Source organism: Triticum aestivum, chromosome 6B (genome assembly GCF_018294505.1).
Source record: "Triticum aestivum cultivar Chinese Spring chromosome 6B, IWGSC CS RefSeq v2.1, whole genome shotgun sequence".
NCBI classification, from domain to species: domain Eukaryota; kingdom Viridiplantae; phylum Streptophyta; class Magnoliopsida; order Poales; family Poaceae; genus Triticum; species Triticum aestivum.
The window spans coordinates 725,831,302-725,842,778 of record NC_057810.1 but is presented as its reverse complement, the minus strand read 5'-3'; the positions used below and the strand labels follow the sequence as shown (position 1 = coordinate 725,842,778).

Genomic DNA, 11,477 nt, shown 5'->3' with positions numbered 1-11,477 from the left:
GTGAAGTATATGTATATTCCACGTAGGTAGAACAATTACTCACCAGGGCTCCGTAGGATGCACATCCATGCAATCGATAGAATAAAAAAATTCTTCTTCTTTGCACGGAGTATTCACCACTAGCTGATATAATGACATAATTAATAATTAAATAATACTTAATAAAATCTAGCTAATAAGATAGCAACATATGCATGCATGGCATATACTCACAGCTAGATCATCATCCTCGGGGGCGACGACGACCGCTGTCAACGTCGTCCGGTGTAGCTCCCACCCAAGCTCATGGAATGCCGCCTTTAATTCATATTGAGAGGGCGAACCAGGGTACACTGATAATGCTGATAGCTGAAGTGCGAGTTTGTCGGGATCATTGCACCCTGTGAGCCAGAACAGTACCTCCAACTCGTCCGTGCCTGAGGGAAGCTCCTCTTCCGCCTGCCTTACTACTGGGGTAACGGAAGTGCACATTCCAGGTACAATGCCTACCAAGTCACCCGAGTATCTATCCGGAACTCCAGGTACGAGCATACAGAAGACAAAACAATCTGTCTTGGTGGTCGTGGTCAAGTGGCAACGCATCTCCTTGTTTGGCACGAAGGGAAACCTGAGCTCCAGCGGGTACACATCGAGTACCTCATTTCCAGGGACAACAGTGGGGGTGACCTGCGTTTATACATCTTGGTTGACTGGGGAATGTATCGGGTGAACCGGGGCAATTTGTGCTACCGGTGCACCGGACTCCGTTGCACACTCAAAAATGTTCGAAAAAAAATTAGTGCATTGACACAACATCAATATAAGTTGTCACAAAAATTTGAATCAAAATTCAAAACATCACTCAAGATACAAAAATGACAAATTTGACATAAATATGCTAATGGGCCAAAACTGAAGCCCAACCTGTGTTATGTACTATTCAGTGTCAAATTTATCATTTTGTATCTCGAGCAATGTTTCAAATTTTGGTTTGAATTTTTAGGACAACATACATTGATGTTGTGCCAATGCCGTAAAATTTTATGGATTTTTTTTAAACATTTTTGAATGTGTAACGGGGGATCGGTGCACCGGCAGCACCGATTGCCCCGGTGCACTAGATACATTCCCTGGTTGACTGCGCGGCCAGGGATGCATGTGTGAAGTGTGAACTGAACGTGAAGAATTCTTAAACAGCTCGCCCAGGTCAATCTTAATTACATACCTGGTTCATGGAGGACCATGGAACCATGCTCTCCAGCTCGTCCAGGTCACGGATTACTTCACGTGCGGTGGGTCTTTCGCGTTTGTCAGGGTCGGTGCACTTTCGAGCGATTTCAATGCACCTCCTCATTCGTGGACAGTCCATGTCTAATAATTTATCCCACTGCAAATCAGGTTTAAACATGACGGAATGATGGTAGCACTTTCCCAAATAGTACGACATCAAGAAAATATGCCATATTCACTTTCACTTGACCACTATATATACCGATGGAGGGAGTAGTATCTTACCACGGTTTCATAGGTAAAAATACTGATGTGACACCATATTTAATGAGGATAGATGGTAGAGCAACCATATCTCATAACTTTTCTCTCAAAAGACACTAAATGAGGGTTACCTTAAATACAAAACTAAAGTAGTAAGAAGGATTATCAAAGCTAAAAAGCTTGGTCCCACTTGACTTGTTTTAGTAAAATAGTTTCTCACAATACACAGGGTGTGGACTAAATATTTTAAAAATGTGATAGAAGTTGTTAGAAAGTCACAACCAGGTGGTCAAAAATAAAATTTACTACAAATTTGTATATAACTGTAGTATGAATAAGTAAAATTTTGACATAGTTAAAAAAAGCCAACTAGAAGGCAAAGTTAAATCATCCTTACATTGTCAAGATTTGCTTTGCTGATCCCTGTTAATAATTCTATGGTAATAATACCAAAAGCGTAAATGTCAGACTTAAATGATATTTCTCCTTTGTCTATGATTTCTGGTGCAATATACCGCCTGCATCGGTAGTGTGTTAGTTCATTTCAAGTATCACTGCATGAAAAAAGCTAATGACCAGGGATTGTCAGGAGACCGCCTTAACTTACGGTGTTCCAAGTATGTTTTGTGTAATAATAGATTGTCCTTGATCTAGGCATCTTGACAAACCAAAATCTGTAACTTTTGGCTTCATATCAGCATCCAACAAAACATTTTCAGGTTTCAAATCCAAGTGATTAATGTATTTCTCATGCAGATAGTGCAGCCCTTGACAAATCCCTACAATCATTTGGTAGCGTACATGCCAATCGTCTCCATGATGTCTCTCTGCAAAAGCAAGCAGAAGATTCTTTATTCCTGTCCACATGTCTTGCAACATAAATTGATCAAGATAATCTCCACGATTTTTTTATCAAGCTTGAGAAGAGGTCATGTGTCATCTAGTATTCATGACACCACAAGTATGAATCAAATGTATTGCTTTCTCCCGGGATTCCCCTCCCCCACCCCCCATATTTACTACTACCCTACCCACCATCATCCCCATACAGATGACTAGTGGTTGATATTCACTTTCTTTTGGTATACCGCCTAAAGATGAGGTCGCTCCTCTCCTGAGCACTGCGCTGCTGCTACGATCTTCCCCATCCCGACTTGCGGCGTGCACCGCAGGTCGGGATAGTAGGCCTCTGAAACCACACCTTTTGAGTCCTGTACGGGAGAAGGGTGATAAGATTTTTGGGGAGCGCTCAGCGCGACTACCGACTTCTTCATCACGGACACCCCGGACTCCGACGACTACTTCGCCAACGACGACTTCTTCCCCGACGTCGACAACCTCCTCGACGACATGGCTGGAAAGGACACCGACCCCAAGACCGGTGCATCTGCTCCCGTTCCGTACGTTCCCATACTCTTTCTGTTAGAGGTTCTGTCACAACTTCTTATTCTAGTGTCTGTTCTAGATGTGTTCGGTTCTAATTCATATATACAGATGCTATTTACCTTCTCTCTATCGAATTGCATGACTTGTTTTATCTCTGCTATATTAGTCATGCTTTATCTAGTATTTCTGTCAATAAAATCATTCGATAAATTGCTCATATTTACAACAATCCAAAAACCTTATTATAGGCAATTTACCCCGAGTGGTTTTGTTGCTTCCATGAGACCTACTATGTTTGAGGGTATCCACTATAAGAGGTGGTGCGTGGTAGCAGTCTTATAGTTTCAAAAAATGAGTTGCTATGACGCCACTCTTGGCAAATCTGAAGGAGAGCTTGATGCTCAACAGGCACAAGCTTTTCAGAAAATGGATACTCTGTTTAAGGCTGCTCTCTTGAGTGTTCTTGGTGAGAACATAGTTGATGCTTATGCGTCAATTGATAATGGAAAAGATATGCGGGGTGCACTCGAGGCCAAGTTTGGGGTCTCGGATGCTGACACTGAGCTGTACATCATGGAGCAATTATATGATTACAGGATGACTGACGAGCGCTCCGTGGTTGAGCAAGCTCATGAGATACAGTCATTTGCTAGAGAACTTGAGCACTTCAGTTGTATGCTACCGGACAAGTTTGTTGCCGGAGGTATCATCACTAAGCTTCCTCCTTCGTGGAGGAACTTTGCTACCTTACTGAAGCATAAGAGACAGGAGTTTTCCGTCCCGGATCTCATTGGCACTCTTGATGTGGAAGAAAAGGTGTACACACGTGCTCGACGTATTGAGGGAGGATCTAGTGCCAATCTGGTACAGAAGAAGAACTTCCAGTCCCACAAGTTCAAGAACAAGGGCAAGTTTGATGGTAAAGCAAAGTTTGATGGGAAGAACAAGGCTATGCAACACACGAACTTCAAAAAGAAGAATGACAAGAATAAAGGTGTTTGTCATGTGTGTGGGGATCCTTATCATTGGGCTCCTAGTTGCCCTAATCGCTATGATAAGCGTCATCCTGGGAAAGGCGGCAAGACCGCTAATGTTGTCATTGGAGACACTGAAATGAAGGATGTTGGGTATGGTATATTTCCCACTATTCTTTCAGTATGTCATTCTCCTGATTGGTTGATTGACACGGGTGCTAATGTGCATCTATGCGGTGATATTTCCATGTTTTCGTCTTATCAGACCGCGGGGACTTCAATCGTGCTGATGGGCAACAGTTCAAGTGCTTCTGTTTGTGGTGTTGGCACGGTCGATCTGAAGTTTACTTCGGGGAAGATCGTGCAGCTGGAGAACGTGGATTATGTCCCCTCCGTCAATAAAAATCTTGTTAGCGGATCTCTTCTGTGTAGAGATGGCTATAAACTTGTCTTTGAGTCGAATAAATTTGTAATATCCAAGTATGGAACCTTTGTTGGTAAAGGCTATGAGTCAGGAGGCCTGTTTCATTTATCCTTGACAGACGTTTGCAATAAAGTTGTTAATCATGTTTGCAACAATAGTGAATCAAATGTGTGGCATTCACGTCTTTGTCATGTTAACTTTGGTTGCATGTCGCGACTAGCGAAGTTGAACTTAATCCCTACTTTCACCACTGTCAAGGGATCTAAGTGTCAAGTTTGTGTGCAAGCTAAGCAACCTCGTATGTCTCACACGACTGCGGAAACGAGAAATCTTGCACCACTAGAGCTCATACATTCATATCTATGTGAAATGAATGGTGTTTTGACAAAAGGTGGAAAGAAATATTTCATGACGTTAATTGACGACTCCACTAGATACTATCGTGTGTATCTTCTGAAATCTAAGGATGAGGCTTTGAACTTTTTCAAGATCTATAAAGCTAAAGTGGAAAACCAACTTGATCAGAAAATCAAGAGGCTTAGGTCCGACCGTGGTGGAGAGTATTTTTCCAATGAATTTGATGCTTTTTGTGCAGAACATGGTATAATCCATGAGAGGACACCTCCCTATTGACCTCAGTCAAATGGGGTGGCAGAAAGAAAGAACCGTACTCTAACAGATTTGGTTAACGCCATGTTAGACACATCAGGTCTCTCCAAGGCATGGTGGGGGGAGGCGATATTGACTGCATGCCACGTCCTAAACCGAGTTCCCACAAGGAATAAAGAGATAACTCCATTCGAGGAATGGGAGAAGAAAAGATTAAAACTCTCTTATCTACCAACCTGGGGTTGTTTGGTGAAAGTCAACGTGCCAATTCCAAAGAAGCGCAAGCTTGGACCAAAGACTGTGGATTGTGTTTTCCTGGGATATGCTTTTCATAGCATTGGTTATAGATTCTTGGTTGTAAAATCTGAGGTACCTAACATGCATGTCGGTACGATCATGGAGTCGAATGATGCGACTTTCTCTGAAGATATCTTTCCCATGAAGGATATGACTACCTCATCTAATCAGGAGATGCCTAGTTCATCGAATCAGAAACCAGTTACAACTATCGAACCTGCCATTTCGATGGAACACTTTGAAAGTCCTGTGGAGGAGAACAATGAAGTTCCTACTAGGAGCAAGACACAGAGGAATGCAAAGTCCTTTGGTGATGATTTTCTTGTGTATCTCCTAGATGACACTCCCAGATCTATTTTAGAGGCCTATGCATCTGAAGATGCTGACTACTGGAAGGAAGTGGTTCGTAGGGAGATGGATTCTATCTTGGCAAATGAAACTTGGAGATAACTGATCGTCCTTATGGGTGCAAACCTATAGGATGCAAATGGGTATTCAAGAAGAAACTTAGGCCTGATGGTACTCCCTGTTCAAGAATTCATCCGATTAACCAGTTAACTTGCCGATTAATCCCTACTCGTAGGGTCATCGAGTAGCCGATAAACCGATAAATCGTCCGATTAATTGATTAAATGGCCGATTAACTTGCGGATTAGCATATTAATCCCCTACTCGCTAGCCAACCGAGCAGTTACCAGTTAACGATTTCCTCAACAATGATGGTACTATTGAAAAGTCCAAGGCTCTGCTCGTGGCTAAGGGTTATACCCAAAAGGAAGTTGAAGACTTCTTGGTACTTACTCATCTGTGGCTCGACTGACCACTATTCGAGTTCTACTTTCACTAGCTGCCTCACATGGTCTTCTCGTTCATCAAATGGATGTTAAGACTGCTTTCCTAAATGGAGAGTTGGACAAGGAAATTTATATGGAACAACCAGATGGATTTGTACTAGATGGTCAGGAAGGAAAAGTGTGCAAGTTGTTGAAGTCTTTGTATGGACTCAAGCAAGCACCCAAATAGTGGCATGAGAAGTTTGAAAGAACTTTAAGGAGGGAGTTATCCTTGACCTCACATTGTTGTAAACCAAGCTGACAAATGTGTGTACTATCGCCATGGTGGAGGCGAGTTATCCTTGACCCCACCATGGTGATAGTACACACATTTGTCAGCTGTTGGCTTTGTTGTAAACCAAGCTGACAAATGTGTGTACTATCACCATGGTGGGGGCGAGGGAGTTATCCTTTGCTTGTATGTTGACGATATATTGATTTTCGGAACAAATCTGAATGTTATTAAGGAGGTCAAGGATTTCCTATCTCGTTGTTTTGAGATGAAGGATTTATGAGTGGCTGATGTCATTCTGAACATCAAGTTGTTGAGAGATGATGACGGTGGGATTACATTGCTTCAATCTCACTATGTGGAAACGATCTTGAGTCGCTTTGGCTAAAGTGACTGCAAGCCCTCTCCAACACCATATGATGCTAGTGTGCTGCTTCAAAAGAATCGAAGAATTGCTAGAGATCAATTGAAGTATTCTCGGATTATTGGCTCGCTCATGTACTTAGCCAGTGCTAGAAGACCTGACATCTCTTTTGCTTTTAGCAAACTAAGTTGGTTTGTCTCAAAACCAAGAGATGTGCATTGGAAAGCTCTAGAGAGAGTCTTACATTATTTGAAAGGCACTGCGAATTATGGAATTCACTACACTGGGCACCCAAAGGTGCTTGAAGCATATAGTGACTCAAACTGGATCTCAAATGCTGATGAGATAAAGGCCACGAGCGGATATGTATTCACTCATGGAGGTGGCGCTGTTTTTTGGAAGTCTTGCAAGCAGACCATCTTAACGAGGTCAACAATGGAAACAGAACTCACAACACTAGATACAGCTACGGTCGAAGCAGATTGGCTTCACCGGCTCTTGAATGACTTGTCGGTTGTTGAGAAACCTGTAACGGGTGTCCTTATGAACTATGACAATCAAACTGTGATCACGAAAGTGAGCAGCTCAAAGGATAACATGAAGTCATCAAGACACATTCAAAGAAGGTTAAAGTCTATCAGGAAAATGAAAAACCCCAGAGTTATTGCATTGGATTATATCCAAACGTCTAAGAATCCGGCAGATTCTTTTACTAAGGGTCTATCACGTAATGTGATAGATAATGCATCAAGGGAGATGGGTATGAGACCTACAATATAAGTTGTTCACAGTGGTAACCTATTCTTTGTGATCGAAGATCCCGTGAATTAGATGTGGAAGACAAGCTATTGGTCAACTGAGAGGAGAGTATCCTTACTATTAATACCACTCCATGAAGATGCAATACTCTCGTAATCTGCATGGCAGATTGATTTATATCCTAATATGTTCTAAGTGGCTCATTGAAGCAGAGATGTCGTCCTGCAAAATATCTTTTGAAGAACGCACCTATATGAGTCTGATTGTTAAACGTCGCAATCTATGAGAGTCAGGTTCTCTCTAGTAAACTCATGAAAGGTCTTGGAGTATGACGCATAAGCTCCACCGGCGGGGAAGACCCACGGTAGCCACGTATCGGTCAAGGCTTTATGTGAAGCTAGATTCACAGAAAACTTGCAGTTCAAGGCATAGTTCACTGTCCAAGTTGCTTACTAGTGTAGCATAGAGTTCTAGGTGGAAGTTCAACTTAACAATTTCCACTGTAGTACCGGTATATAAAACAGTGTTTTGGAACCAAAGGCAAATTTTGTGTGCCTCTGGGATCTGGTGGGGGATTGCTGGAATTTTGTCTATTTTGGGCCTAGCCCAATAGCAGTTTAAGAAATTCCTAATAAATCCTAGAGGCCCACGCAGCCCATTCATGCAAGGCAAGAGGTGGAACTAAAGTTTAGTCCCATATTGCTTGTTTAGAGGGAGTTGGACCTCTTTATAAGGGAGACTCTTTCTCCACATGTATGAGGATGAGAACAAGAGGGACATCCACGCGCGCTCCTCCTCCGTCGCCCGCCTCGCCACGTCTCGTCACGACGCGCCGCGAGTTGCGGGAATGAGCCGAGCCGATGTCTAAATTTTTGCCACGCATGACGGGTATATGAAAGGTCAAGCGGGAGCTGAAACGTTTTTCTGTAGTGGACACTGAATCCGAACAGCTCGCCTCTTCGGCTGAAGTCTGTTCACTTCGTCTCCCTCTGTTGCTTCACCTCCTGTCGTCTCCCTCTGTTGCTTCACCTGCCGTCGCAGCCTGTTCGCCTCCTTCTCCTGTGCCTATATAAGAGAGGTCGCTCCTCTTGAGAGAGACACAGTAGGCCTCTGAAACCACACCTTTTGAGTCCTGTACGAAAGAAGGGTGATAAGGTTTTTGGGGAGCGCTCAGCGCGACTACTGACTTCTTCGTCACGGACGCCCCGGACTTCGACGTCGACAACCTCCTCGACGACATGGCTGGCGAGGACACCGACCCGAAGACCGGTGCATCTGCTCCCGTTCCATACGTTCTCATACTCTTTCGGTTAGAGGCTCTGTCACAACTTCTTGTTCTAGTGTCTGTTCTAGATGTGTTCGGATCTAGTTCATATATACATATGCTATTTACCTTCTCTATCTCGAACTGCATGACTTGTTTTATCTCTGCTATATTAGTCATGCTTTATCTAGTATTTCTGTCAATAAAATCATTCGGTAAATTGCTCATATTTCCAACAGAATGTGAGGGCTGCTGGGGCTGCACTGCTATATAGTTCTTGAGGAACATAGACAAATGCATGCATTTTCTCCACCTGGGACAACCTATCACCTCTCACGATTCACTCTTCTATGATCGTTGGTCGCTAATTTCTTTCATTTTACCTATAGAAAGTACCATCGATGAGTTGCTACAAGGAGGCCGTCAGTGGTAACATTCAACTAACAGGCCGTTCTGACGGGCTTGTCATAGAGAGGATTAACATTGAGAGGAATAGGACGGAGGTCTACTATTGGTGACCCTTGTTGTCGACTCCTAGCTAGCGCTGGGATCTTTTCCACTGACATGTTCAAGTTGGTTTGCAGAATTGATCACTCTCCATTTATGGTGGGGGCACTTTTTAGTGCTGTTCGGATCACCACTCATAGTAAGTTACTTACGAGTCCATTGATCACCATATCAAGGTTTCAGCAAAAATTTCTGTAATGGTATTTTTAATTAATCTCTAGTTCTTACTCTTCTCATGTTGTTTATTTTTGTTACTGTAGTTGTTCAGTCCATGGGTTAATACACGTCTAGATCATGAGACATCATAAGGAGTAGATAGATGTGCTTTGGTGAACCCTTGGTCGATATTATGTGCTACTTATAGTCGCATGTCTAGCAATAATGATGGGATGTTATCGTGTATGCTAGTGTTTTAGATGACATGGGCAACCATACAGAATAATTACCACACGAAGTTTAACTTCAGAGCACATTTCTGGTTCGGTCTTTTGGCCTTAATAATTTCATTGAGTTGTGCACAACATACTATCATAAAGGGGGAATTGAGTCATGGCTACACAGACTAGTGAGATATAATGACATAGTTAAGGAAGCCACATATTGAATTAGGCCCAAATCCTAGATACCACATTTTCCTTCTTTAGTACCCACACCTAATACCTCCAGTTATCTTGTAACAACAAAGATAGAGTTTAATCCTATTTGATTGTGTGTGTGCACGCGCGCGCGCGTGCGTGCGTGCATGTGTGCGTGTGTGTGTGCGACTCTTAGAGTGAACGATGCTACTCGATCGCACGTCTGAAGTCGCCGGATGCACAACATGCTAATATCGGTGGATCAAAATTGGCACAACTATTTTCCATATGCTTAGAATAGAATAGAAGAACATATCAACTGGTACCCTCCATACCTTGTTTCAAATAGTGTTGAATGTTTCCATTAGGAACATACTCAAAGCAGATCAACTTTTTCTGTATCTCTGCCATTATATGTTTTTCATTGATTTCAAGCAACTCCCCCTGCGTTTCTGAACAATAACCCAGAATTCTTACTATATTTGTGTGCTTTGCCTTTTTTAAACACGTGATCTCATCCAGGAATTTCCTATCAGGCAAAGCATGCGGATTGGAGAGCTTCTTCACAGCAACCTCCCCATTTCGTAGATATCCCTGTTTTGCTCACGGTATTATCATCAGCCCAGGAATTTTGCTTTACTAGTTTCATAAGTGAAAAATTATTATCTGGGAGATAGTCGAGAAGAAATCATACCTTGTAAACAACTCCAAACCCACCACGGCCAATTTCGTTCGAAAAATTCTCCGTAATAATTTCGAGAAGTCCATATGATAGTTTGATCGGCTTTGCACTTGCATCACTAAATACACGCTCCAAGGCTTCCATTTCTGCTATATTATTCATTCTACAATATAAAGCAAACCTTTCCATGTAAGGAAAAATACAATGCAAAACATAAATTTCAAAAGACTGTATAGAAACTGAGAGACCGATTAATTTTTCAATAACCATTCAACAAAGATCTGGATTGCGCACTTCTAGCATGGAAGAACTGCATGGTCATAGGTAGCTTCTAGGTTGTCGAAAAATGGAGGGGCAAGAAGATAGTGGATTGACAAACACTACTAGGAAAAGGCTTACTAATGGCGCACCAGTTTTGCCTACTAATGGCGCACTACTGGTGCGCCATTAGTATCACGCCACTAGTATTTTTTACTAATGGCACACCACTGATGCGCCATTAGTATCTGGTATACTAATGGCGCACCACTGGTGCGCCATTAGTATAGGCCACGGTGCGCCATTAGTATAGGCCGCTGGTGCGCCATTAGTATAGGCCACGGTGCGCCATTAGTATTTTTGAATTTTGAAGGCGGGAAAATAGTAGTGGCGCACCGTCTAACCCCCACCGTGCGCCATTGCTATTTTTGAATTTTGAATTTGGATCTGGATCGCGATTTTTTTGCCCATTTTTTGCTCGTTTTTTTGCTCGTGTTTTTGCATGATATTATTTCAAATTTTGTTCCCGTTTTTGGATCTTGTACGTTCTTTTGCCGTGTTCTGTTGCCGGAGAGGAGTTTGCCGGAGAGGAGTTCGGCGGAGAGGAGGAGGAGGAGGTGACCGCAGAGGCGCTCGCCTACGTCGCCGGAGAGGAGGAGGACGTCGCCGGAGAGGAGTTCACCGGAGCATCGGAGAGGAGGAAGAAGAAACCATGAGGGGATGGGAGGAGAGGAGGGAGGAGGAGCTCACCAGAGAGGAGGGAGGAGGAGCTCACCGGAGATGAGGAAGGAGGAGTTCATCGGAGATGAGGGAGGAGGAGCTCACCGGAGAGGAGGGAGA

At 43.1% G+C, this 11,477-nt stretch overlaps 1 protein-coding gene across 1 annotated transcript in view; it reads right to left on the bottom strand.

Moving 5' to 3' along the window:
• The window catches only part of LOC123140099 (uncharacterized), a 30,382-nt gene that overhangs the window by 11,246 nt on the left and 7,659 nt on the right, over nucleotides 1–11,477 (bottom strand). The window contains exons 2-8 of the mRNA XM_044559828.1: nucleotides 10,392–10,542; nucleotides 10,033–10,291; nucleotides 2,081–2,300; nucleotides 1,871–1,991; nucleotides 1,205–1,366; nucleotides 214–666; nucleotides 44–123 (exon numbers count right to left, since the gene is read on the bottom strand). Coding sequence (XP_044415763.1) covers nucleotides 44–123; nucleotides 214–666; nucleotides 1,205–1,366; nucleotides 1,871–1,991; nucleotides 2,081–2,300; nucleotides 10,033–10,291; nucleotides 10,392–10,541 — 1,445 coding nt within the window. The 5' untranslated portion in view covers nucleotide 10,542. The remainder of the gene's footprint in view (nucleotides 1–43; nucleotides 124–213; nucleotides 667–1,204; nucleotides 1,367–1,870; nucleotides 1,992–2,080; nucleotides 2,301–10,032; nucleotides 10,292–10,391; nucleotides 10,543–11,477) is intronic.